Here is a 26,924-nt window from a genome sequence, read left to right as displayed (position 1 = left end):
GTGTTTCCTGCATCTAAATAAAACACAGGTGAACTATAGCACAAAGACATGGTTGGTTTCTCAACATTTAATGAAGGCAAAACTATGCAGTTTTAAATGAGATATCATCCAAAAAAACTTTAGTGACAGAGCTGGAGAAATGGAAGTTGTAGTTCAAACTCTCTGATCTTTATCTGGCTTCCCTGCAGAAACAATCACTGTCCTCTCAACTAGTTTGGAGCGGCAGATTTTGAATTAGATCTGTTCCTTTGAAGGGATTAATGTTCCCAGTCCTCTCCCACGGCTTTACACACAGTCGTGAGGGAAAGGGGGAGTCCTGCTGGGCGGCACTGGAGCCATGTTAAACTACAACACCGGCTACAGGAGTAGTGGTGTAGTTACAGTGGCTGATTTAAATCAAAACTAGCGCAGATTAACCTTGTTATGGCTGGTTATGGTCGCCGAGGCTGATGTTGATTAGGGAAATGTGCTAAAATTGAGCAAACAGGAAGGTCAAGGCTTCGAATCCTGAGTCTCATTATAATATTTTCTCAAAGCATGTGTCTACTTTTGTAGCAGCTGGTTGGAAAATCACCTTATAGGTGTAGAAGCCCCTGTTTGTGAACATTTTAGGAGTTAGAGGCTTGGCCATAAGACGGCACAGGTTTGGAGCCGTCAAAACAGTTGCTTTGTTAATGGTTAACACATCTTTTAATGGTTAACACATCTTTTAATCAGCTTTGTTCTTCACTTAGAAGCCATTAATATGAAAAACTGGGTTACCACAAACATCCCCTCATCATCCACCTTCAACATGACATGATGTTATTAATTTATCAGTCAGATGATTTGATGACTTATTAACCTGCTACCAAACTGAAAGAATAAAAAAGAGAAGATGGATTGTAAACAACCTGGTACCCAAAACTCTCTAAGACAATATGAAAAGATGTCATCCACTAATAAATATGTGAGCAGCAACTCAATGATGAACATGCTTTCACTTTGTGTATTTGCTAAAAACGGTAAAAACAGAATTAGCTAATGGCTCAGTGAGGATCAGTGGGGTTTCTAGGTTGTGAAAAATGCATTTGATTTGTGTTTATCCTTTCTATTTGGCGATCATGCAGTTATAAATGTTGGCAAACATTAATAGACGCAGAAAAACATTAATAAGCCATTAATAAAAGGGTTTTTTGCACAAGTTTAGTTGATTGGAAAGATAGAAATGTCATGTTTGTGGGAGATAAATACCTTCAAAAGAGTTTATTTTTTTTACAAGTTGACAACCTCAATGTTGTTCTTGTTTACTGCAGTTGATTTATCAAATATTTGTAAATGGTTTCTAAGGTACTTATAAACCTGTGACAAGTTAAAAAGCCTTCACAACAAATACCTAATGACAAAGTGACATCAAAATAAGACTCATGCAGTTTTAAGGTGGATTGTACTTACTACCATCGTACTACTTGACACAAAGTACCTGAAAGCAGAATTTTAAAATGACTAAATGCTGTAAACTTAACCAGCAGATACCAGACCCCTCAAACATCACCGGTAAACATTTTTACAGTCCACACCGTAAAGTTTGTATTTGTGCTGTCAGCTAGTTTTTGCTTTCAGGTTTAAATGTCAGATAAATGTCAAATGTTGTAATCTGCTCTCTTACTGTATGTCAAACCAGACAACTGTTAAAGTAAAGGGAGAATCTACACTTAAACAAAATTCTGATTTTTCTGTGATCCCCAGCAGCAGCAGCAGCAGCAATGAAGTATGGACATTAAAGTAGCAGATATTAATTCTGATTTAGGCTGGATTTTCAAATAAATCTGCTTTACACGTGAGCTGTCATGCCATGCAAGGCAAATTTCAGCCATACATGACAACTGCATGAATTTTGTGAGCCATCAGCATTAACAAATTATTGATATGTTCCTTTGAGATGCTCGGTTCAGCCCTAAAAGCAGGTTCTTACATTTTAATGCATCTCAATAGGACTCCAGCTGAGGGATGGATTTGGCTGAGCAGGACTTTGATATAGTTTGTAAGAAATTCATGACTGTGTGCTTGACACAATGTCCAGTCCCCGAGGTAATTTACTTGCTCCAAACCTGTGCCGTCTTATGGCCAAGCCTCAAGTTTTACAGGGTTACCTCAGCAGTGGTTTGGCTGAAGGAAAATTTTTCCTGCAGCATTTGATGGGAAAATTAAATTGGAGGAACCTCCATTGCAATAGTTTTCTGCCAGTATACTCAAAGGTTTGAACATGGAATCAGTCAGAACCATCCAAGTATTTCATCCAGTCCTTTAAAGCAGAAAGCAGAGAGTTGATCAACAGAGGTGCTGCTAAGAAGAGCAAACGTGCCCAAAGCTGCATTTAGGGAGATGCAGAGTATTAAAAATTATGGAATGGTTTGTGATCAAAGAAAACAAGGAGGTAAACAAGAACGGAAGAATCGGTGTTTCAAAAAATATATATCTGCTTTAAAAAGTTCAAGAAGTGACTCATTCTGGTAAAGTTTGTTATTTTCATCCCATTAGTTGGTAATATATGTGTAAATGACAGCAGGTGTTTATACGATTCCATTAGTTTTAACGACAGAAAGATATTTTCTAAGTTAAAGAGAGATAAAAACATATCAAAGTTTGAGCCCTTTATGACCTACGTAATAGTGTGTAGAAGAAATGACCGTAAATATCTGTATCATAACATTTTTCACACAATGGGAAAATATCAGGAGTCACCAGGGATCATAAAAAGAAACACACTGACAAACAATAGTAGTAGTTTAAACACATTTATTTGACTCTTAAAAACAGCAGTTTAGTAGAAATAAATAAAAATTTACAATAGATGTCAAGTGTGATGTTGAGATGCAGTTTGTTTTGGTCCTGTCCGAAGGAGAAGAAGGCAATCTGCAGGAAAGACAGAAAAACTACATTATGCAGCACACGTAAAACACTTTCCACTCCTTTGTTAAATTTTGCATTAGGATCATTGCAATAACACCTTATTCTACTGACCCACAGTGGATGTGAGAAGTGTGTACGATCTTGATATTCTGACAGTGAGAACTGTAGATCTGACAGAGTTGTGGAGCAACGCCACAACGTGAACCCTTTTTTTTTTTCTTCTAACTTTCCATATTCTCTGGACAGTTGGAGAGAAAACAGGTTCCACATCTGTCTCATACGAGAGATATCAGAGAATTGGGGATGGGAGGGGGGAGGGCGGGGTGAGGGGGTGTGAGAGTGAGAGTGAGTGTGTGGGAGAGACAGAAAGAGAGAGAGAGGGGAGGAGGGGGGAGGGAGAGATGCTTGAGGCTACTGGGTACTTGAGCCGCTATAATGGTGTCTCGTATGAGAAAACATCTGTGAATTTCCTCAGTGATCTACAACAAAGTATAACTCAGAGCAGTCACTCAGCAGACCTTTGAAGTTGCTGTCTGACAGAAAGCTGCCATTGTTCGCAGCCCCCAACACACAGAAACTCCAACTTTGGTCTCACTAATTTTCCCTGCAACGCGATACAACTCGTTTTTTCCCCCTTTTCTCTCTTCTGAGCCTATGAAGCCGGGGATCTCTGCATATTCAAGAGCAAACAGCAAAGCCTCGGCAGTGTGCAGGGTTGGCCCGGGGTCACGTAAGGCGGGACAGGTCATTTTACCTTCCCTCAGCCCACCCTGGATGCGTTAATCCATCCTTAAAGAGGAAAATGCTCCCCCTCTATGATGATGTACAGGGTTACAGCCTGCAGTGCTCTCCCAGGAAAAATTACAACAAAAAAGGCATCACCTCCAATCATCAAACTGAGACGCTGCAGACAAAACAACCCTGAGATGTTCAAGTGCTGTCAGCTTTTAAGGGCAACTTGTTTATCATGCTTGGGTTTTTAAATACTTGTTTACTACATATTTCTGGTGCTGGAAAAGCTTGTGTTTTGTTGCTGCTCCGGGGTGATTGAGCAAAACAGGTATTGCTAAAAAAGAGCCTTAAGCTTGTGCTGCTGTGGAGCAGGTGGCAATGACATAATGTGGGAAATCTGAGACACTTTTTTTTTATCAATAGACACTTCAACATCAGAGGAAATTGTCAGAAATAGGCAAAATAACAAGAGTGTGTTAATATTTGCGAAAATATTTAGCATCAGTACAGGTTTGTAAGCATGTTCTGACATTACAGCATTTAATGATGCACATTGCAAAACATTTTTTATATTAGGGAGACGATTACTTGGATTTTTGGGGCCAATATGAATTTTAAAGAGTAAGAAATTCTGGCATAATTAATTGTTGAAACAATTTTTAAAAATGTTATATATATTGTAAAGGATATATGATGGGGTCATTTATATTAACAATCCAGCAACATATTTCACAAACTAGTTAGCAAATTACAAAGACAAAGCTTGAATCCACGCCATCTTCTGCTCATCTATGATATGTTCTCTGCTACATGTGCTGCTGACAGTGCTGAATGCATTATAAAAATAGAGTCAGAGCTGCTCTGCTGGACAAACTACATGAGATCATTTCTAAATGTCCTCAAGCATGTATTTCTGCATTGTGTTCTGTAAGAGACAGTTTTGATCAATATATATCAGACAACACATAACCAGTGATACGCTGGGATAGTCCAATAATTATCGATAATATCAGCCAACTGATACATTGGTTGGACAAAACTATAATTTGCAGAAATGGCAGAGGAGTCAAGGTGTTCAGTTCAGAACTCTACAAGACCTTTGGCAGATATGAAGGTACTTCTGAAGAGCAGCATTAAGTGATTTTTTTTTTTTATCTTTCTGTTTGTGAGGATGAATTTCCTTTCATTTCCACTGTTGAAGAGTCATACATCTGGAAAAGGTTAGTTGAAGATTCCTAATCCGATTTGATCAATGTGAAGCTAATATGTTGAGCCGGCTCTTTAATGAGAAAATCTTTGTTTTGTCAAAATTAATAGAAAATGCAGCCTCGGTTACTTTCAGAGATACAAAAAATAAGAGAGAACTTAATGGAAAACTTACCCTTTTGTTAAAACTGTATGAAAAATATCTCAAACACTGCCAAACCCCACCACAATTTTATATATATGTACTCAACCTGTTACTGAAAAACACAATTTGTGTATAAGCACTATGTAGCTCTTTAATAATATCAGTAAATGTCAATGGAAAAAAAGACAACTGCAACATATTAGTACAGTTGTGGTTGTGGCTGGTGATGATTATCTTTGGGGAAATAGAGCGAAAACAGAAACAGAAAATAGACAAAACCAAGAATAACTGAAATAAGAGACCTATTATACACATATTAAAATACTTACACTGGACGCTATTTTAGTTTGACCGCAATCAAAAGGTCTTCTGGTTGAACACCAGGTGACCGTTACAGTCCCTCCTGGCGGTAACAAAAAAGACAAGCTTTCTGTTGTGCATCCCAAAACTGAAACAAGGTCGTAGTAATTCTCACACTGTTATCAGTCCAGCGTTTATTCAATGGCAGCTGGTCCCACCATCTGGGAAAGCAATGCTGGGGCAAAACAAAACAGGTTACACCTTTGGCCATGCCAAGTCTGCTAGTGCCCCGCTCCGTCTACAAACTGAGAGAGGCTAATCATAATTTCACGCTCTGATTTGTCAAATCCCATTCCAGCACCGGAGGCACCAAGAAAACTTTTAAGTCAATAAATTTCATGGCATACAGGATAACAGCTTTTCCAGATTGTTTCTATTGTTCTATGTAAGCCTTTTCTAGCTTTATCCCTCTTTACAGCGGGAGGAAACTGAAGGGTTACATGTGTCTCCTGCAAATGAAAAGGAAGCTGTAATTCTGACCAAAACATTTGGCCACCTCTTAAGATTAGCAGCCGGGAAGGAACTCTTATCCCCACATGCATGCATTTTATAATCATGCAAATGTTAACAACAAAACAGTGCATAAAGCGCCCTCAACAAACTGCAGGTGAGAGGAAGCTGAAACAAAAGCCACTGTAACCCTAATGGCATCCCTTGTCATTAAGAGACCTTTGATGTATGTACTCAACAGACTCTTTTATCTCCTCCTTCCTCTATGCCTCTTACTCTGTGTTGCTACCCGGCTCAACCAGTTTCTTTATTAATGCCGTCTTTAGGGAATGTTTCTTTTGCTCAGAGCCCTCCACGTACATCTGGCATCTGGTTGACGCTCATGTGTGTCACTCTCTTCAATCATTAGCCAGCAAACAGCATCACAATGCTGAGTTTGTAGCTATTTTAGGTATTTGTTCGTCCTCTGTAATTGAAGTTTGTGGGAACAAAAAAACATCATGAAACAAGACCTGGCATTAATTCTTTCCTTACAGAAAGAAACTATGCAACCAAAATAGAGTGTGATATATTCTAGTGTGGTGAAAATCTGACACATCTGGGTATCAAAAGCACGTAAACTGCATTAAAACAGTATTTGAAAAGGCTGCACATGAAATGCTGTATTGAAACTCTCCCTTTGAACTCAAAGGATATAGAAACAGGACAATGTTGGCCTAATCGTGTTCTCTCTTTGAAGTGAGACATCACTATTAGGTGAAAAGGTAAGTATGCTTCTTTAGAAAATAAAAGCTTTTCATCATTTGTTAAGGCTGCAGCTCGAGCGATTTTCATGAAGGTGGTTTAAAACTTTGGATAAGAGTGTTTGGGGCTGCCTTGGATGTAGCTTTAATGAAAGTGCGGCTCATGAAGCAAATAGCTAAAATGGCAAGAATAACACCAGCAGTAACGTTAGCCACATTAAAGAAGTGCTCTCCCGCACACCAGATGTTGTCAGATTTAATGAGGGAAAACAAGAGGGAGCTGGATTTACGAAAAAGTATTAAAGAAAACACAGGTGTCAGGCCTCGAACGCTGACTTGACACTGCGTCTGTTCCTCGGCGTCCTGCCTGCAGACCCGTAAGACAACCAGGAGTCCGTGCAAAACACAGAAGCTTCGGTTCATCAGGTCAGAACATCTTTCATTTGAATGACGACAGCATTTCATAACATTTGCCTTTTGCAGCGCATAATCAGCTATCCAAGCCAATTACATACACACCTCTGCTCACCTCCTCTCATATGCTAAAGCAGGCAATCAGCCAGGGAGTTAATTTGGCAGGGAAAAACAGGAGAAGAAACACCCACTCTGGCACCATTTGTCACCACAGTCCAACCTTGTTATTCAAACTAGCGAGCCTATTTGAAATTCCTCTCTGTGGTAAAACAGGGCCAAAATAATCAAGGGAGCATGATCACACTTAATTGATTCAGTGTACTTTTAAGATGCACTACAGGGTGCTGGGGTGACCTATTTCAGACTGCTCTTCAGAGGAACCAACTATCCCAGCAAGGGAGTAATGCACAACGAGGATTTTAATTATTGCAGGATCTGTGGCTACGACCGGAGGTGAAATGCTTCTGAACTAACTGTGACACCACATTATAACACTGCCAGTGGTCTGGGGTATTACTCTTTGAATTTTTGCATGTGACAATAAAGTGAAAGGGACATATTTTAAAAAATCGATTATGTGTAATTATGCAAACTCAATTAACATAAGACAAGAATGTAGCTTTTAGATCAAAATTATTTTAACATTTAATTCAGTAATGACGGATTTTTCTGCCTGTGTAAGAAGTACATTTACTCAAGTACTCTTCTTATGTATGGAAACTTTACTTATGTAATTCTATTTAATGCTATTACTTTATACTTTTACTTTACTATATTTCAGTTTACTCCACTAGATGTATTAAACAGATGCAGTTATTAGGAACAAAACCTAAAATAATAGCAAAAACAATGCATTGTTGTAGATTAACTGCCAACACTTGAAATTTAAAAAAATGAACTAGTGATAAAATGCTGCTTACACATCATGCATTATTGATTTGAGTCCAATAATATAAAAATGACTGGAGTGACTTTCTGCATAAAGAGTCCATACTTTGAACTTAATTTTCCTGCCATCACTTTGGAATGTACTGCAGGTCTCTTCATTGTAATGCAGTACTTTTAAATTGTTGTATATCTACTTTTATCAATGTAAAAGATCTTTATACTTTGTCTAATACTAAATAGTCTGTTTTACTTCAGGAGATGTGTCAAAAGACGTTTCAAACTGTCTGAATTAACCGCATTCACTCTACAAGCATTGTGGCTGTTTGAAACAACAAACAGCATAGTTATGGTTGGAAAATTACAGGGTTAGAACCACAATGTTGTCAAGTGACAAAACCAGTGGAGTCAAAACCAACTCAAATTTCTCTTGTAAGAAGTTTTACCTATAATAAAATTTCAGAAGATCTGGACTTATAGTTGGAAAAGAAAGAAAATAGCACATATGATCAGAGATGTTTTGGTGATGAGTCAGTCGTCAGTGTCTCAACCTGAGTCTGACCCTCACAGATCTGAGCTGCAGGACTTGATGAACACTTTGGGCCTCTTTAAACCCACCAGGATTCCTGCGAATCTGAACCTAAGTGAAGCCGGTCTCGCTATCAAGGCAGAGCTCTAATGTTTTCCCCGCTGAGTATAAGGAGGATGAGATCCTCAGTCATACCACCCTACTCTTCCTATTAAGATCAAAATCTCCTCTCAGGCCCTCGGGTGTCAACAAAGGGAGATGCAGTAAATGATATGCAAATTGAAAAGAAAAAAAAAAAAGCTCTACAAATCAACTCGCCAGCCCTGCATTTCCGACACTTCACATCTTAAAAGAAAATTCCTGTATTTAGGGTGAAATTCAAAGTGAGGTCTAGCTCTGCCTCTGTGAAGCTCTGTGTGGTGATTCTAGCACTCAGACAGCACAAAGCCCCTCTAACTACAGGCAACTCGCTGTGGGAGAACTCGTCGAAAGAGTTTTGGGTTTCACGAGGATTTGTCTCTGGATCCGTCTTAGACAGTAGACATAATGCTCGAAAATTCAGATGTTTCCACGTCAGGTTAACAGCGCTGAATTTAGAAGCATCCAGCCTGCAAAATGAGGAGCTCCTTGTTGTGAATGTAGAGCAGCTCTGACATAATGGGCCAATTATTCCATTAGCAAAACAACAGAAATGAATAATAACAATTACTATTAGTGAACCCCAACTCTTGGCTTGCTTCAGTTCATGTCGTTATAAACTGGATTTCTTTTTTAATGCAAACCAGACAGACGAGGAGACAATTTTATCACTAACATTTGTCATTATCTTAACGTCATACATTAAATAAATGTATCAATAAAGCCATTAACAGATACATGGATGATTGAAACGATCGCTAAAAATCTGGCACAATATTTCAGAAGAGTGGATGCTCTAGTTCAAGTGTTTCATTGTGACTTGGCAAAATGTTTTTATTAATGAGTCCCCTCCTCCCCTCATAAACCCCACGATGGTGCATTCTTTGTTATGTCTATTGTCATTAATTTATTTATTGATGCAACATCTGTACCATTTCACAGCAGTTTGTACGCTGAATGGCAATTTCTTATTTAGTGCAGGATTTCAGCCTCTAGAAAAATGACAAAACAATGTGATAAATTTTGCCACATGGTAGAGGCTCACCAGCAGCATGAAAAGATTAGAAGTAAGTTTAGTTTTCTACATGAAAGAGTGGATTCTTGCAAAATTTGAGCAAAAAGAAGAAGCTATCATAGTTTACTAGAGAGAAAATGGCACAGTGTTTATAGAAAACTGTTGTAATACTCCCACTGACCACTTTGCATCGCCTGCACCACTGCTGCTTGCTCCACATACCAAAGCACATCCAACACTGAGGATGTTCTTTGGAGTGTCTGTCTACACGTCTCATGCGTCTGTCTTACCGGCTGACATGGTTGTAAGGCTCAGCTCTGACTGACGGGAGGCCCACTAGAAAGGGTGGGAGTGGGGGGCGGTCGCGTACTCTTCCTCAGGGATTGACTCCACAGTTGACAGTAATTTGTAGTACTCATCTTCTCCATCCAGCACTTTGATTTGACTGTGATGTGAAAGAAGACAAGAATGTGGTGAGAAGTTACTGGGATACAGAACAGAGAGATTCAGTTAAATACTAGACGTTTAGAAGAAAAACAATATTTGCAGATGCAGCAATGAGGCGTTCAGGCGTTTTCTTAAGCGTACCGATCTGAAGCGGGGTGTCATTTATAGTACAAATACAAATCAGACCTTCAACAATTAAAATTAGCATGCTGACAAAGGCCTAATATGTAACCCGTTCTCTAATGACGCAGAGCATCTCCTCATAAAAAGCCTGTTATTTTCGGCTCTCCATTTACATTATAAGAAAACAACTCCATTTCTGGATTCTCCTATTCCACAAAGGGCCTGCTCTGTTTAGAGTTGCTGTAAGTAGGAAAGCAGTTATTTACCCAAGTTTTCTCGGCTTCCTCTTGCTCCCCTGGTAATCCAGAGTTCTCTGAGGAAAGGGCCAAGAGCACACAGTCAAAAGATGAGCAGAGAGTCATTAATTTTTAATTCAAAGTGATTTTGTGTTGAATGCGAGCAGATGCTGATAATATCAGAAGTCACAGCATAATTTTTTTCTGATCAAAGGGCTCAAGTGAGTCTGATGAAGCATGCATCTTGCTCAGCTTTGATAAACCACATCAATTATTCACCGTGAAGGCAGACATCCTGACATGAAAGCAACAGATAAAGAGCATAAGCACATGTTCAAGACAAGAGGCAGAGAAGCGTGGGGGTGGGGCTCCAGGGTCTGGCACAGGTAGGTTTAATTGTATTATCATGTGGAACCAAAGTCAGACAAAGGCCTTTATCGGCACTTTGAACTCACATTTAGCTGGTTGTAGTACAGGCTGTCTTCAGGGCTGTTGAGCAGCTTGGGCTGCTGGCCCCGCCGGCGAGGAGTTCTCTGCTGCAGCTTCATCACTGGACCTGCAACAGAGGAAAAATGAGGGCATTGATCCAACCAGGCAAAACAACAACAAGCACCAACATGATACTGACGATGACGACAGCAGCAGTAAACACATTCTGCCCTCGACTTTCTAAATCTGCACCCTTGCGTGACAAGGAAAGTCACAGAAACACTTCAAATTTACTTAAGTGAGATTATGTAATTTCATTGATGAGATGACTCAATACGGGCTTAATATTACCCACATATAAACCACATCTAATTGTATCTCTGCACACAGGTGCACAGCAGACCATGTTTAAATTTGCCAAATTGCTACAATGGAAACAGGAAGAAGTGAAACTAATGAGAAGACTAATCAAATCTTTTTACTGCCTTTGAAAAACCCCACAGAAAGATAGAAAGATACGTTCTTACAGATCAGCTTTTACCATCATACTATAAATTAACAGCTGTGAGTATCTTATAAACCTTCAATGTTTTAGAAAAACCACCTACTGAGATTAATACTCAGAGACACAATCATTTGCTGACAGTCCCGGATAAGTGAACCTCACAGAGTGATGACACTGAAAAAGTGGGTCAACATTAAAAAGTGCAGATAATCTCATTTATTGTATTTCCGTCAGGGTGTCCCGGGAATTGTAAATATTGTATGGATGTGTGAGTTTAACACATCAAAATGGAGCATTTGAGGTTATAAGCCCTGAGAGTAAACAGACTCTTTAAATAACTGTCTTTGCTGGATGAGACATCTCAATGTATTTAGTTTAAGATGAGGAAATATATTTCTTTTACTGCATATAACATTTGTCTCAGTATTGAGTTGCATGTCCATATTAATTGTAACTGCAGCAGTAGTCAGTGGAGGATTATTTAAGAGCCTGGTCAAGAGCTGTTGTTTCATTTTTTGTCTTTTAGAAGGAGAGGTTTTCTAGCCGAAGACACTTTTCTGTAGGTAGAACGTTTAGCAACACAGAGTACTGTACATGTAGGGTTAAATATTTGTGGTGTAGGGTGGTATTTTTCTGCGACCTAGAAATGCACAGCAGTAAAATTCAATCTGGCTCTGGTCAAGCAAAAGCACACTGAAGAATCCAAAAGAAAACAAGGGTTTGTGTTCTACAGTGTGACAATGCAAGAAACACATCAATATCATTACTAGTTTTGTATTTAAACATGAAGCTACAGCAGATGATTAATTTAGCTGATCATAAAAATATTAGTAAAAGGTAGCTAGCCTGTTTTTGTCTATAAGCTTCTTGAAGTCATTAATTAGCAAGCAAAGATGACCCTCAGCGGCTTCATATTTTGCACAAACTGATGCAGTCTAACGTCAAAATGTGTAACGTATTAGTTTCATAATAAACGAATGCAATAATGTGAAATATTACTTTTTTTGGACTATTTTGTCTTTTAAAGTGGCCTGTGCCCACATCATGACTTGCAAATTTATTTCACCTTACACATAAAAGGTGCAACAAAGTCCAAATAAGCAGACTGGAGGCATAAATCACAGGACTTACACCCATGCAGGGTTGTGTCTGGTGTGGTTTGGTAGTTTTACGGTGTTTAACTCGCTGTTCGCTTTTTTCATCTGTTTGGCCTTGTTTAGACACCAGAACTAGTGGGTTGGGTTTGTGAAGGAATATGATCAGGGTTAAATATACTTGTGCAAATACTGAACACAAAGCTCTGTTTGTTTTCTATGCTGCTAGGGTGATGAGTCTTGCCCTAAGAACAGCTCCAAAAAAAGGTAGGCATCTCACACATTTTAGTTATAATAAAGAAACAATGGAGCAATGCGCTGACTACATTTCTGTTTTTGTGAGACTGGACTGCATAAAGACATAGTTCTGTCAATCTCCAATTCTTAGAAAATGTCAAATGTTCCTTTAAAAGATCAGTTTACCTAAATAAATAACTATAATTTCTTAATTGCCCACTGTGGTCTTCAGTCGAGCAAATAGTTTTCGCTTTTGCCTTCTTCCAAGATTTTTGCTGCCAACCCAATACACTGGAAGTAAACGGAGTTTAATTTGAAGCAATATTACTAGACTGCCCCTTTTAAGTGAAGTGAAGTCCAAGTACTGGCCTATCAAACATACATTTCTAACACTAAGTAGATCTACAGGGCTTTATATGTAGATTTTCAACCTCCCACCTCTGACTCACTTCAGAAACATAAATGTGAGCTGTGTTAAATCTGTTAAACAGAGGAAAAAGCTGTTCAGCCATTTAGTGAATGACTTCTCTTTTCTTTCTGCTTCTCCTCCAGCAGTTGACTGAATCTTTGGCAGTGAACGGTTGTTTTCCCTGATTGTTCAAAACAGTGTGTATCAAAGAATGAATTATTCATCGCACCGCAGAAAGTGAAATCTTATTGACGACTTACCCAAGATAATGAGCTATGTGATAACGTGGTTATTTAAACATAAGATAATTACGGGCGCTTACTACGTTCTCGTACAAACGCTCACCCCAGGTTTCAAAATTCATAGGTTACAAAAGTGTGTTTTAAAGCTGAGACACCTTTACAAGGAAGCATCTATATTTAATGTCTGATAACGTTTCATCTTCTTTGCCTGCGTTTCGGGTGAGACAGGACATTTCTTCATCATCTCTTGCTACCTCTGCTTCTCTACCTTGACTAAAGCTGCATTTGCTTTTTCCATCTTAACACTACTTTGTACTCACTTTGAACAGACCTCATCACATCTCAATCCTATACATCAAAGAGCAGGGTCCCCCTCCACCCCTTCAATCTTTCCTCGGCTTTCTTGATGTTATTCAAACCAGCACAGGTTTACTAAAGTCACACTTTGTAAATGCCCAGAAAGTTCCTGTCAGTTCTGAGATATTAGCCAACTTTTACCGTGAATCTTATCCATCTATGCCTCAGAGGTGTCAACTCTCCACTGTGAGAATCCTTGTTGCCCCAGAATATTTGAGCATATTTGCAGGAATCTCATGCATGGAGGAAAATAGCTCTGAAAAACAGCTGTGCACGTTTCTTCTAAACAAAATAGCTTTGTGTGCATCAAAAGCATTTAGGACTAAATCCTAGGTTGAGACAAATTGTACAATATGCTGCTGCTCAGCTTGTGAAACCTGAAAGAGCTACTGTATCTGCATGACATGCTGCCGTGGAAACAAAACAAATCAGCACAAATAAAATGATTGCACCTTGCATCTTGTTAAACAACGTATGTAGGACATTGTTCTGCTAATGATGCAGAAATGGTTTTTGATAAGCAAATGTTTTATTCCCCTGAAATTGCATCAAAGCACTCAATCACAAATAACGAATCCTAACGTCCTTGAAGGAAGTTTCAAGTTTAAATCATGCTGCACTGCATAGTCTGTTTCTGTTTGTACCAACATATGTGTTGTGTATCTTAAAATAACAGCAAATTGACAGATTTTTAAACATGATGCACTCCTACCTGCCTTCAATGCACACGTGTGTCTGTTTGCTTTGGGCTTGACAAGATCTCAAATGTTTTCACGTTATGTTTTGAAAAAGTTGGGAGGATTGCGATTTCCAATTTACAAGGGCCCCAATGTTAATCTTAACTACTGTCTTTAAGTCTCTCTCTGGCCATTGATTAAATCCCTTTAATAATAACTTCCATGACAAAGTTGCATATTTGAAGTTTGTTCCATGGAAAGAATCCCTTTCTATGTTAAAATGGCATAGATTTAGATTTTCTATGAAGTACTTGCCTCCCTCTCCATTCAATGCTTTGGCATTTGCTGCAGCTCAAGCACACCAGCTCACCTATGACTCTGCAAACACTGTTAATCTACTCTACACTACGTAACAGACTGGAGTGATTCAACCATAAATGTTCACCTCTGAAAAAAGTGATGATACAATGACCCGTCAGAGAGGAATCTGTAAGAGTATCTTTAAAAAAAACTGTTGCAAGATAAAGCTAAACCCTGTGACTGGCTATTTTGATCCAGTAAGTTTACTCAGCTGCAGCCTAATTAACATTAATTCTGTGAGTGTTCCAAACAGCAAAATGTTGGCTGTTACCAGATTATCACACCTGCTGTAAAATGGTGTCTGTACACAAATTAAAATGGCTTTCCAAAAGAAGAAACATCACTCTGTCCTTTTGTAGTCATGTTAGCAGCACTCTGGGGCTCTGCTAGTTTGTCCATTCACCTAAATCTGTCTCTATCAGACGTATTACAATAAAACTTCATACAATCATATTGAGGTCAAGATGAATCTCTCGAATCTCTTAATATTTCAGAGAGTATCATCCACTGTCAGTCTTTATGTATCATATACTATCCATATACACCATGTAATGTTGCTTGCATCATGTACATATGCTACATGTATGTTAATATGCGTCATCCTGATGAACTAATTTGCTTGTTTCCGATTTTCTCTTTTCCTTCTCTCCTCCCTCCTCCTCCGTCCCAACCCCTCTTTTATCTATCTGTCCGCCTCAAGCAGATGCTGCCGGAGGGTTTTTCCTTGTCCATTGCCACTTCAGAACTTGAAGGGGGCTGAGATCTGTAAAGTGTCATGAGAACATTTTGGGATTATATCAATAAAACTGAAGTAAATCATCATGTAAAAATATAATTGGTCTGATACTAAATGATTAAATACCCGAAAATGTAATTCCATAAACATATTAGCATAGCTCAAAGCATAGATATGCAGCCGTAAAATGCTGCTACAATAATTGTGAACTCTTTGACATGTTATTACGGAAAACAGGCCAAGTTTATTTATAAACCGCAAATCCTCTAGGTCCTCTGCACATTTAAACTGCATTATTTTAACTGTTTCTATTAATACAGAGATAAGATGTTTGATTAAAGGCCTACAGTTAAGATCTAGAACATGATTATACTTTAAATCACAACTGGAGAACTGGTTAAGAAAAAAACAATTAAGTGTTTTTCCAAAATTGCTCGGCTGCTGGATTTACTACTGGTAGAAGGTTCAGATTCACAGTTTATCCATTGTGACCTGCAGCGATTGGAGCATGTAGCAGATCAGAGGATGGGTCAGTCCTCCCATCTCTGTGCCTCTTATTTGGGAAATCACTGTCATTTGATCCAGGTCAGCCCCAGAGGAATGCTGCTCCTGCAGATATATTACAGGGAGGGAGGCTGCCAAACTGGCTTCTGGCATGGGAGTGCAGCTTGGACATGGGCAGGCAGAGCTGGGAAGGGGTCAGACAGTGGCTCACACCAGGGGTTTGCTAAATGATCGTGGGTAATGTCTGCTGTTTGGGGTGGGGAGGAATAATGGTCAAGTGGGAATACAGAGGCAGTGCGTTTCATGCAATATTGATTTCTCCCTATCAAAAGAAAGCCAAGCAGAGTTTGCTCTTCTTGGTGAGAGACTTACATATTGTACATGTTTGCTTCTTGAGATAAAAAGGGATAGAATACTTTTTTTGGAGATAGGTGCTTCTTTCATTTTCAAAGAGCAGCAGACGAGTCGTATAACATCTCTAAATACCACTTTGAAATCCCTTGAAAATCAGAATGCTCCTCAGAAAAAACATAAAAGAGCTGCTAAAAGGGATTTTTAGTGGAATAAATTAGAGATGTATTGATTTACTTCTCAAATCACGTGCTGCGATCACCTGACTTCTCCCAGACCACAGAGAACCACTTGGGCTTTGTTTATTCAGATGGAGGGAGCAGAGGCACCAAAAGGCATGGATTATAAGGAAAAATCATCAACAGGGGCCTTTGATGTCTAAATGAGGCATGTGCAACCCAGACCCCTCTCTTTACCTCACAAATGCCTCTTCACACACACGCACACATAAACCCTGATACACACAAACACGTGCACACAAACGCACTCGCAAAAATACAGACATTATTCTTCAGAGGCAAACAAAGAGCCGCAACATATTTTCAGCTGAAGAGGATTTCCAGAACTTTACAGGGAACATTTCATCATTCTGGACATCATTCTTAAATAGGAACTCATGTGCTTTAAATTAGTGGACAAACTGATCAAGTCCTGCAGATAATGCCGACAAGGGGCAGTTCCTGCATCTGTTTTCACTAATGCAAGGAGAGGATGTTGTTACTTACAAGCAATTTTTCACAGTGAAATCAATCATTTCCCCTGACAGCAATTTTGGAACTTTGACTCCTGAAGAAATGTTTGCATGGAGGGGAAAACTCTGAACTTTGGAAGCCAATCATTTGTCAGAGACTTAAAACTATGACATAGCAGGACGAGTGAAAAGTAAGTAGCGAGGAAAGAATCATGAATGACAAGAAAGGCAAGCCAAAAATAGATTCCACATGCAAATGAGAGGTATTCAGCCTTTTCTCCCATGATCGGTAGAATCCCCAATAATTTTATTTATTAAAATATAATTAAGGATTTTAGACTTTTCACCAACAACAATAACAAACTAATAATCTGTTTGGAAAAACTTTGTTAAAGTACATCAAGTGACTCAATCTGCATGTGCAAAATCAGTGAGAACTCGGAGTATCATTTTCCACCTTGATTTTATGTCTGAGGAGATTATTCTGTTGGAATTGTGATGATGAGTAGTTTGGAAGTACATCCTGTTAACTACTCCCACTGACATTAAGAGGATTACGTAGGTAGCGTCAGACAGAGGCAACTCCTTCCGTTAAGTTGAGTCTTTCCTATCCCTTCCAAATCTCTGCTGCCGCTACGTCGAGCCTGTAATTTGCCTAAAACTGAAGGCATCCGTTTGAGACGCGGCGATATGTGGAGACAGACAGATAAATCAAAAGGCTGAGAGACAGCGAGAGGGAGGGAGAGTATTTGTCTAGAGAACATGGAGAGGGTGGATCATTTGTCTGGCAGATGCATGTTGATACTGTGATGCTGCTGCTGCTGCTTTGGTGGTGGTGGTGATGGTGGTGGTGGAGGGCTGTGGAGCAGCACCTGGTGGCTGTAAACCTTGTGGGAGGACATGAGGGAAGATGTTGAAGAGCTGAAGGAGGGAGCAAAAGGAAAGGAAAGTAAGATGTACTTGTGAGCGAGTGTGGGGTGACCTCAGAGTGGGTAAAACTGCGCCCACATTTCCAACGAGCTCTCTCAGCTGCAGCTAATAAAGCACAGAAAGCGCTCAGAGCGACAAAAAAAAAATCAATTCTTATTGACTGTACCATGTTATGCACTGAGGGGACGTAACTATAATCATTAAGCCAACATCACTTCAACTGTTCTCCCCCTTTTTACTCGTCGTTTCATCCTTTCAAAAGACCAGGTTAACTATCTTCTAAGGCACAGAGGTAATTGGGCTCTGTGTTGTGGCTCCACTTTATCACCGTCTCTCTCTTGACATGTATGTTTACCACAACTATAATCTTCAAAAAGCCTGTTAACATAAGTAGCTCAGCTTTCATAAACCATAAAGTCAGCTCTGACTGATCCTCGGCACCATCCTGTTTACCACGCTGAGGAGCATAAGCAGCCCTCTGATCATATCTGCTGCTTGCTAGCAAAGGCTTTCTTTCTGCACACATCTCTGTGACTCATTTCCAAACATGTTGTATTAATATTCAGGCTCTGGAGACAGGTGACGAGAGGTGACATCGTCTTGAGTGTGCAGCTTACATGAATACGCTGTGTATGTGTAACTTTTTCACTGACAAAACATGGGAAATCAAAGGTTGGTGCAGCAGACAACTGAGAGAGCCTGGAGTACAAAGTGTCTTAATGCTCTCTTCCTACCATAAAATGCAGCACTATGGGTATTTGCCTAAAGAGTGACAACAGTCACCTCGCCTGGTGTCAGACATACAGTGAAACAGATCTATCCCAGTTGTCTCTGCAACTGTTCTGTTTTGTTTCATACATGAAAGAAAACTGGGCAAAGCATGTCACTTGAGAGCAAGGCTTTGGTAAATCATGTATAAAAGACCCGACGTCCATCAAACACATTGAGAGGTTCCAGGTCACGCCCTGCTGTTTTGGCATTAATGGGAGCAGGGTGTAGAGAGTGTGCACGTGTCTGGAGGGGTGGAGTAATTCGATTTCCATGGCTAATTTTCTGTTTTCTCCACTGGTGTCCTGAAACACTCCAGGTCGAGCTCCAGCCCAAGAGAACTGACACGATCACCAGAGGCGACAGCAGGATGAGACACAGGAAGGAGCCTGGTCTCCAAACATCTGGCAGGGCAAGGCTTCCATGACTCGCTCAACCTCGGCATGAAAAAAAAGACCCTTAGATCTGCAGGGATCAAAGTGTGCCCTGGGTGCCTGAGCCACCGTGGCCTCCCTCATCATATTCAAATGGGGTTTCCTGAAAGACGTTGGTGCCACAAGCAGACCTTGGAACATAAACGAGGCAGGAAAAGAAGCGACCTGAAAATACCTGAAAATCTGTGCGCTCTCCACACAAAATATCTAAAGAAACCTATTTTTTGTCAGGAAATTTGAATATAACTGAGCTGTCAGATATGAAATGTTTTTCACCTGCCCAGGGCTAATTTAGTTGGTGCAGAGACCTTTTAGTTTACCAGATAATAAAACACAGTCTAATAGTGTTTGTTGTCAATGACGCTAAAATGGGCTTTAGGTTGCATTAGATTAGAAGGTCCTAATGTGGGGATCAGGACCCTCTCTAGAATCCCCAAGATTAATTTGAAGGGTCATAAGATCATTGCTAAAAAATGAAAACAGTTTAGGATGAAGATACTTTCAGATTACGAATACAGGACAATGAATGCAAATTGAAAACATCAAATTGTCTTTATTGCTTGTAACTTTTTTCACCATTTGGTTATGATTTTTATACATGAAATGAAACATCCTACATCCTCATTCTAGGCCTTAAACTGTAAAGAAAACAATAACAACAATCAGTCTTTCAGCTGTCATTCCAAAATTTCAAAAAATGTGTCAACTGACTGGAGGCTCCAGTGATGCAGGACAAAACACATTTTTGAGCAAAAATGCCCTTAAACCAGCATTCACTGCAATGCTTCCCTCCATAATCACTCTGACATTATAAATTCATCAAACACTGCCTCCCTTCAGCAGCCGTGACGCCTGGGAGCGGGGGTCACCTGTATGCAGCATTACCGAATTAGCCGCTATCTAACCCAGACCTGCTGTGGCGTGCTGACACTAATCCTGGGCCTGCTGGAGAGCCCTGTCTGTGTTACATTATCATGTCTAATCCCCATAATCTCTCAGCCGCACCGCTAAACGCTATTCCACCTCCATCTCTTACCTCATACCCCTCTAATAACATTAATGAAGGGCCGGGCCCCATTACCAAGTCTACCCTAGTGGTGGGCTGGGTGACGGCCATAATCGGAGGCCCCCTGCACAGCCACCCACTCAGCCTTCCAGGCAGCAGGAATTAATGTAATTCATCGCCTGGGGCAAAAAGCAAACCAAACATATGTTCAACAAATCAGGGTTTGTGTATTTTCTTGTCACTGTTACTGTGCAGGTCTATTAGAGTCACTGATGAGATCCTTAGTGAAGGGCCCGCCATGCGGGAGAATGAAAGCTTTGAAGTGCTCATGCCACTTTGAAAGCCCCCCACTTGCCATGAGACGTTTATGATGAGCTGACCTGGGTTATTAAAATACCGCAGAAATGATCACCCATAATGCCTCTCTCTTTTGCTGTCAACAAAGAATGGCAGCAGAGGATTGGCTGGGATGAAAGGTTGAAAGGGGTCTCGTATTAAAAATGCCACTTTATCCATTAAAGCAGGATTTCTGCTGTCTCTTTGTGTAATTACCTGCACCCGCCAGCTCTGTGCTTGGGCTTACCTTGTTTACACTGCATGTCTCGCAGTCTAGCTGTCTCCCTGCAAGGCTTCGTTACACTGTCTTCTGCTCTGCCTTTGTCTCTCTTGATGTCTTTCACTTGTCTGTCTTGGCTGTCAGGGCCAACCTTGAAAGAGGAGGCGTAAACACACCCAGAAGAGCAATGTCAATGAAAGCACTGGATGAATAGATACAAGTTAAAGCAAGCTCTGTAATGTGTTTTTTCAATTTAGTCATGTAGATGTTGTATTCATTTATTTACAATTTACAATTTGGCACTCATATAACTCAAACCCATTAATGTGCTTTGCAATGTTAATCAAATGCTAATGCAATTGCATATCCCCCTTTACTAGCCCTACCTCCTAGCAAACAGCACCACACTGACTTAATTGTGAGGGTAAAAAACAGCACATACAGACTTCCTCTCATATTTAATTTTATCTTTGAATAAAAGAGCTATAGGAAAGTATTAATCTGCTTAACATTTCTAAGTACATCCTCCAAAGGATTTTGCTTTTTTAATCTTACATATGCTCAGCAGAGTTACTGGCAAAAACTGTACATTTTCCTCATTTCATCCTTTCAACATCAAATGGTGAGCAGCAAAAATTGGATCAGACTTCAAAGACTGTGATGTGCTCCAAGTCACGGAGTGGCTCTTCTATTTCACATATTGAATCCGAGCAGGATATCAAAGTGCTACCAAAGAACCTCAGGTCTTTACTAAAAAAGGGGTCTAACATCTGTAGAAAGAGGAGCGCAAAGACAAATCACCTCAGGGAAGAGCGAGCATTTATTCTCAGCCGTGAATTTCCAGCCTTTTGATTCTCTCGTTCCTGTACCACCCTGTCTTCTCCGCTGAGATGGAGGTTGGAGCAAGAGAACTCTTTTGTCTCAAGGACTCAAAAAATTCCCAAAGAATAATCTGGGTTAAAGCTGCTTTGTGGCAGAGCAGCATTTTACATACTCGGCTAAAGGAAAGCAGAGGAAAATGCTCATTGATATTCTGTTACTTACATTTCCTTTATGTATGTAATCTGTCTGTGCCTCTTTACTCTTTGGAATGTACCTGTCAAAGAAAGAATCACTTTAAAGCAAAATCAACATGAAAATGATCATTTTAAAACAAACAAATCAGGAATCTGCTTAATAATCAGCTGACGACGATTTGTATTTGTCTTTTTGTTTCACATTTATGCAATTTGCGCAAGACAACGCTATGTTTCTCATGGTGCATTATTTTAAAAAGCAAACACCAGAGAGACAACATATGCACACACAATGCTGCATGCCAGTTGCGGTTATGCTGCGAGTCTAGAAAAACAAAATCTCATCCAGTTTGGAATTGGTGATGCAACTGAAAGCTCTGCTGTTTGGATGCAAACACAGAATTCATGCGTGGCAGAGAGGAGGGATATCAAACGGGAAAAGAACAGCATGTAGGTGAGAACATAGATCTTACAGGAGGAAAATGGGCCAGATCATGTCAAAACAAATATATATGGAGAGATTCCATCACTGATTAAACAGAATTGTTAAGTGGAGGTTTGAAGTTTCTCTCACCAAGGAATATGATTGTAAACATGGAGAGAAAAATCCCCAATGAGGCTCAGCTCAGTTTGAGTATACAACAAGCATATCATTTTCAGATGTGTAAATCTAGTATTCTGGAGTGAGGAGCCTGCAGAGAAATGCATAACGTTGACCAAAAGTCACCAAAGATTTAATCGAGATGGTTCTTGTTTGTGTGAATTAAGAAGTGCATTGATATGCGATGTAATTCAGCACACAGTCATTTATTTGTATTCTTTTTAGGAGCTAGTTTCATCCAAAAATCACCCAAGAATGTTTAAATATATTTTGTTTGTTAAGTCAACTTGTAATTACCGGTACTCATTTTTGTGACTTGAGCAGCAGTGAGAAGCTGAACACAGAGCTACAAGCTGCCATCGACACCTCATGTGCTGCTGTTCAGTCAGTGGCTGCTCTCCTGCTTAGCACATAGTTTCTTAATGACTGGCCTGCCCATATGCTGAATAAACACAAAGTCCTCAGCTCGTACATCTGGAGACCAGTGCAGCGCCCAACCCCATTTGTGGTCAGACAAGTGTGCTATCTTGGTGGAAAGTTATTTATTACATTTATAAAACCGAAAGAGGTGGTGCACAGGGAGGAGCTTTCTCCCTAGGGTGAAACAACAGTACATTATAGGCTAAAAGTAGGCTATCCAGCAGGGCTGAAGATGAATGACAGGTATGTAAGACCTCTTGATCAGCAAGTCATTTTTAATAGTGGCCTTATTTGTAGTCACATTTGACGACTATTTTCAGTACAACATGAAACAAAGAAATGAAATTCCAAAAAAGTGCGGGAAAACATGGCATCAATAAGCACAGATCCTGAAGGACAAAGGATGCCAGAACTCACCCCGTATGCTCCTCCTTGGTGGTCTTTCCTCCAGCCTCAGGGTGACATCTGTGCCTCTGGGGTTCTTGGTCCCGACGCACCCGATGGCCTCTGTAAGCTGCGCAGGATATGAATGTCAGACTTGCTATCACACGGTCAGAAACCATTTTCCTCCCGCTGTCATTCATCCAAACAACGTGCATGCTGTTTGCATTGAGGCAAGTATTAAATATAATTAAAAGCAATTAACATAAGTTACAGCAATTTATCAAAAGCTCTCTGCTGTTCTGAAATAAAACCAGTGCATTTGCTTGGAGGAAGTGAAATGTGTTTAGCATTCAAAAGGACTGCAGTGCAGCAGTGGGAAAACATTGTGTGATTATTGAGACATAGTGGGCTCAGATGGATGGTAAATGGAGCCTGCTGACTTACTCCGTCAACGGGCTTTGTGTTTTTCTGGTAAAATTATATGCACAGGAAAAGAAAACTCAAGTACATTGTTGAGCAATGGTTCTATTTTGCATGGTCTAATCTGATCGATGGTGAGCATGTCCCCTAGGCCCCGCTGAGATCTGAGAAGCCACCAGGCTCATACATTTGAAAGGCATCTGTTTATTTTCAGAATGCAAATGCAGCCCACCTCAAAGGCTATAAGCTGCAGAGAACACACAATGTGAATGTGCTGGAGTGCTCCGCCGGGGGGCTGAGGCCCCACTTATGTCAGGTTCAGGTTCTCCCCCCGTGAACCCCGGCGGCCACACACAAACACACTTCTCTAAAAAGAAAGACAGCGGCGACAGGGAGGCTTTCCTCACACCAAAACCATGTTTACCCATGCTGCAGCTGAATTTACAAGGGTTTAATGGAGGACATTTACACAAGGTGTGCAGGCGACTGAGATGCTCCGTGTGCCAGATGAGGGCAGCCCTTAGGAGAGCCAGGGGAAACAATGCCAAATCTCCTCCCCCTGCCCTCCTCTCTCCTGCCCCTTTTGGCACCCTCCCTTGTCCTCCAGTGAGAGGCTCCAAGGAGGGGGGGTGGGGCCGGGAAGGTTAATGTGCCCACTTTGATCTTCGTCAAGGCACACTGAGTAAGAATTAATTTACATTTCAGATGAAAAGGTTGACAGTATAAAAAGGCATCTTGTTTCTGGTATGTGAGAGCTGTGTAATAGGCCAGGAATTTGAGAGAGGAAGTCGTGAGGAAACAGAAGGGATAAGCCCCTCTCTTGCCTTTACTGGGAAAGAGATGAAAGGAAAAAGGGATCTCAGTATGCACTGTTCTTCTGAAACATGGGGACCAAATGCTGCCCAAACTTTCAAAAGCTTTTCTGTATGCATTATTAATTAATTATTACTATTTCGTAGGCCACTCATGGAGATCAAAAAGGTGTTTCACAAAGATGCAAGGTTTTCACGCCTTTGTCTTATTTCCTTTTAAAATGTGTGGAAAAAGTGGTGCGAATTTTCACCGGTCATGGCACATTCAACACTTTTGCACTTGAATATATGATGAACTTCATTAGAAAACATAAAATTATCTTTACCTGACTGTATACGGACAGCGGCCTCTTCTTGCTCTTTTTTTGTTTGCTTGAGGTTCTGCCGAGCAACATAGCCCCTCCAGGCTAAAAAATGAGAGACATTGAGTGTGTGCGAGAGATTGCTGACCTGCCTCTGTGAAACAAAATAGACGGCACATACTACACAAGATCCCACTTCAAAACACTGCTAGACCAGGTGGCAGAGGGATGGATCCCTTTGAACTCTCTGAGGCCTTTTTGTCTGCTCTGAAGCGTTGCTCTTAACCCTCATAGGTCAAGCTGTGGTTATCAAACTCATCTCTTTTATGAAGACTCACAGGCACACAATAGACTACAGGTCATTAAGAAACCAGTAGTCAGATTCACACCAAATATGCACCTGTTTCATCATTATGCAACAAAAGAATACATCAGAACTCCTACTCTCATTAACATACTTTTTATTTAAGTTTGAATAATGCCTTTCCTTGTTTACCGTTCAGTTACACCAGCGTACCTGACTGAATGATGATGGCTCCATGGCTTCTCTTCTCCTTCTCTTTTCGGTAACGTCGTGCCCCCAGCCAGCCTTTAGTATAAGCTTGCATCACCACAACTCGAGCTATCACCTCTCGCAGCAGCAGGTTCAGCTGCTCCACATGGTAGTACTTCAAAAAAACCTGACAGGAGATGCAGCTCTGGTCAAAATATAACAAATATGATTTTTGGTCGACGTAAAACTTAAAAATATCAAGTTGTGCTTCTGTCCATTTATATGATCTCATTCTGTTTAATGAAAGTTTTTAATCATAAACGAAATCATACACAGTTCAATGTGTTCTACAAAAACAAAATTCTACATCATTTGACTTTTTGGTGCAACAATCACGCTACCTTTGTCTTCCCCAGCACCCAGTCTTCTAGTTTGGCCCGCTGCAGTATGGCAACAGCGTTCTCTTTGCTGGTTTCAGGCATCTGGTGAGCCCGGAATGCAAGATAGTAATATCTGTGACAGGAGACGAAGGGGAAAACAATAACTAACATGAAAATTTTAGTTAGTAACACTTGAAGTTGCTGTGTAGCTGATATGGAGTAATCAAGACTTTGGATAAAAAAGTAAAAAGAGGGTGCAAAAAAATTGTGTAAAATCAAAAAACCTTGAAAATTACTTCAGTAAGACACACCACAAAATAGCTTTTATGCATGATTTGTTAGCTAAGTTAGTGGTTGCATTAAAATACAATGAAGAGACCCAAATTTTGCAAATAAATGATGATGTACATGGAAAAATGTAACGAAAATGGATGCTTCTTCTCCACTGAACACAATAATGTATATTCTTATCTAACTCTAACAGCAATTAGCAGGTAAATATACAGAGGCATCCTTAGCTTAGTGCATGTGAGTTCCTCACTTTGAGATCGTTGGCCCTGCTCCGTTTATAAAGACACTGAGAATAACCACACATACAGAACTGTAAAAGCAAGAGCCAGTCACAATCAGTACCTAATTTATCTAATTTAGGTGCTTTTATTTTAGTTCAGCTCAGCGTGAGTTTCTCTACTGCTGTTTTCCTGTTTTTTTCTGCTTTCCCTTGCCTCTCTCTGGTCTCATCTGCTGTATGTCCACGATGAAACAGACACACACTGACTGGAGTGGAGCAAAGGGGAGATATTTGTTCTGCAGATAGCATTATTTGAGCTGACAACTAATTGTTATGGCTATTCAAAGTATTTTATAACGCTAGAATGGGCTAATGGGTGTGGTTGGATTTTTATTTTTTGTTGGCTTTTGTGTGCACGATCTTTCTGGTTGCAAATGGAACGTGAATGGAGGGGGGAGGTGTGGCTGATGCACCCATTTGTTTGGTCTGAGATGTATGGGTGTGACTGTTGTACAGAGACCCCTTCAACTAATTTTGTGTTCATGTAGTGAAAAACAGAATACTTTATAGTGAGTAAACCACAAATAATCTGGGAATATTCTGTTTTGATCCCTTTATTTTGGAAGTCCAATTTTGTTTAGTTTTTACCCATGGGCCATCAGACTTCTGAACTCAAAACAAGAATGCACAGTGTCACTTTTAAAAATGCTGCTCTGATCATATTTATTCTATGTTATTGTCTTTTATTTGATCTCATTACCTCCTCAGTGTACTGTACATATCTTTCCTCTTTTGCATATGTTGGAATTCTTAATATAGTTTTGTTTTACATGAACATTCGATTTTTTAAAATTTATTGTCGTTCATTTTGCTTGTTTCAATGCACCATTTAGTGGCAGCTACTAACATTTTTGTTACGCCCCCATGTATGATGACAATAAAGCTATTCTATTCTATTCTATTCTATTCTATTCTATTCTATTT

General features: G+C 40.0%; 1 protein-coding gene across 1 annotated transcript in view; it reads right to left on the bottom strand.

Annotated features, from left to right (window-relative positions):
- Positions 1 to 2,763: 2,763 nt before the first annotated feature.
- The window catches only part of myo3b (myosin IIIB), a 62,009-nt gene continuing 37,848 nt past the window's right edge, over positions 2,764 to 26,924 (bottom strand). The window contains exons 26-35 of the mRNA XM_051958636.1: positions 25,451 to 25,562; positions 25,074 to 25,236; positions 24,581 to 24,661; positions 23,056 to 23,152; positions 21,646 to 21,697; positions 20,629 to 20,752; positions 10,771 to 10,871; positions 10,346 to 10,392; positions 9,800 to 9,954; positions 2,764 to 2,895 (exon numbers count right to left, since the gene is read on the bottom strand). Coding sequence (XP_051814596.1) covers positions 9,846 to 9,954; positions 10,346 to 10,392; positions 10,771 to 10,871; positions 20,629 to 20,752; positions 21,646 to 21,697; positions 23,056 to 23,152; positions 24,581 to 24,661; positions 25,074 to 25,236; positions 25,451 to 25,562 — 886 coding nt within the window. The 3' untranslated portion in view covers positions 2,764 to 2,895; positions 9,800 to 9,845. The remainder of the gene's footprint in view (positions 2,896 to 9,799; positions 9,955 to 10,345; positions 10,393 to 10,770; positions 10,872 to 20,628; positions 20,753 to 21,645; positions 21,698 to 23,055; positions 23,153 to 24,580; positions 24,662 to 25,073; positions 25,237 to 25,450; positions 25,563 to 26,924) is intronic.

Source organism: Acanthochromis polyacanthus, chromosome 14, assembly GCF_021347895.1.
Source record: "Acanthochromis polyacanthus isolate Apoly-LR-REF ecotype Palm Island chromosome 14, KAUST_Apoly_ChrSc, whole genome shotgun sequence".
Lineage (NCBI taxonomy): Eukaryota > Metazoa > Chordata > Actinopteri > Pomacentridae > Acanthochromis > Acanthochromis polyacanthus.
Note: the sequence above shows the minus strand (reverse complement) of the source record. Positions and strands in the feature narration are given on the sequence as shown.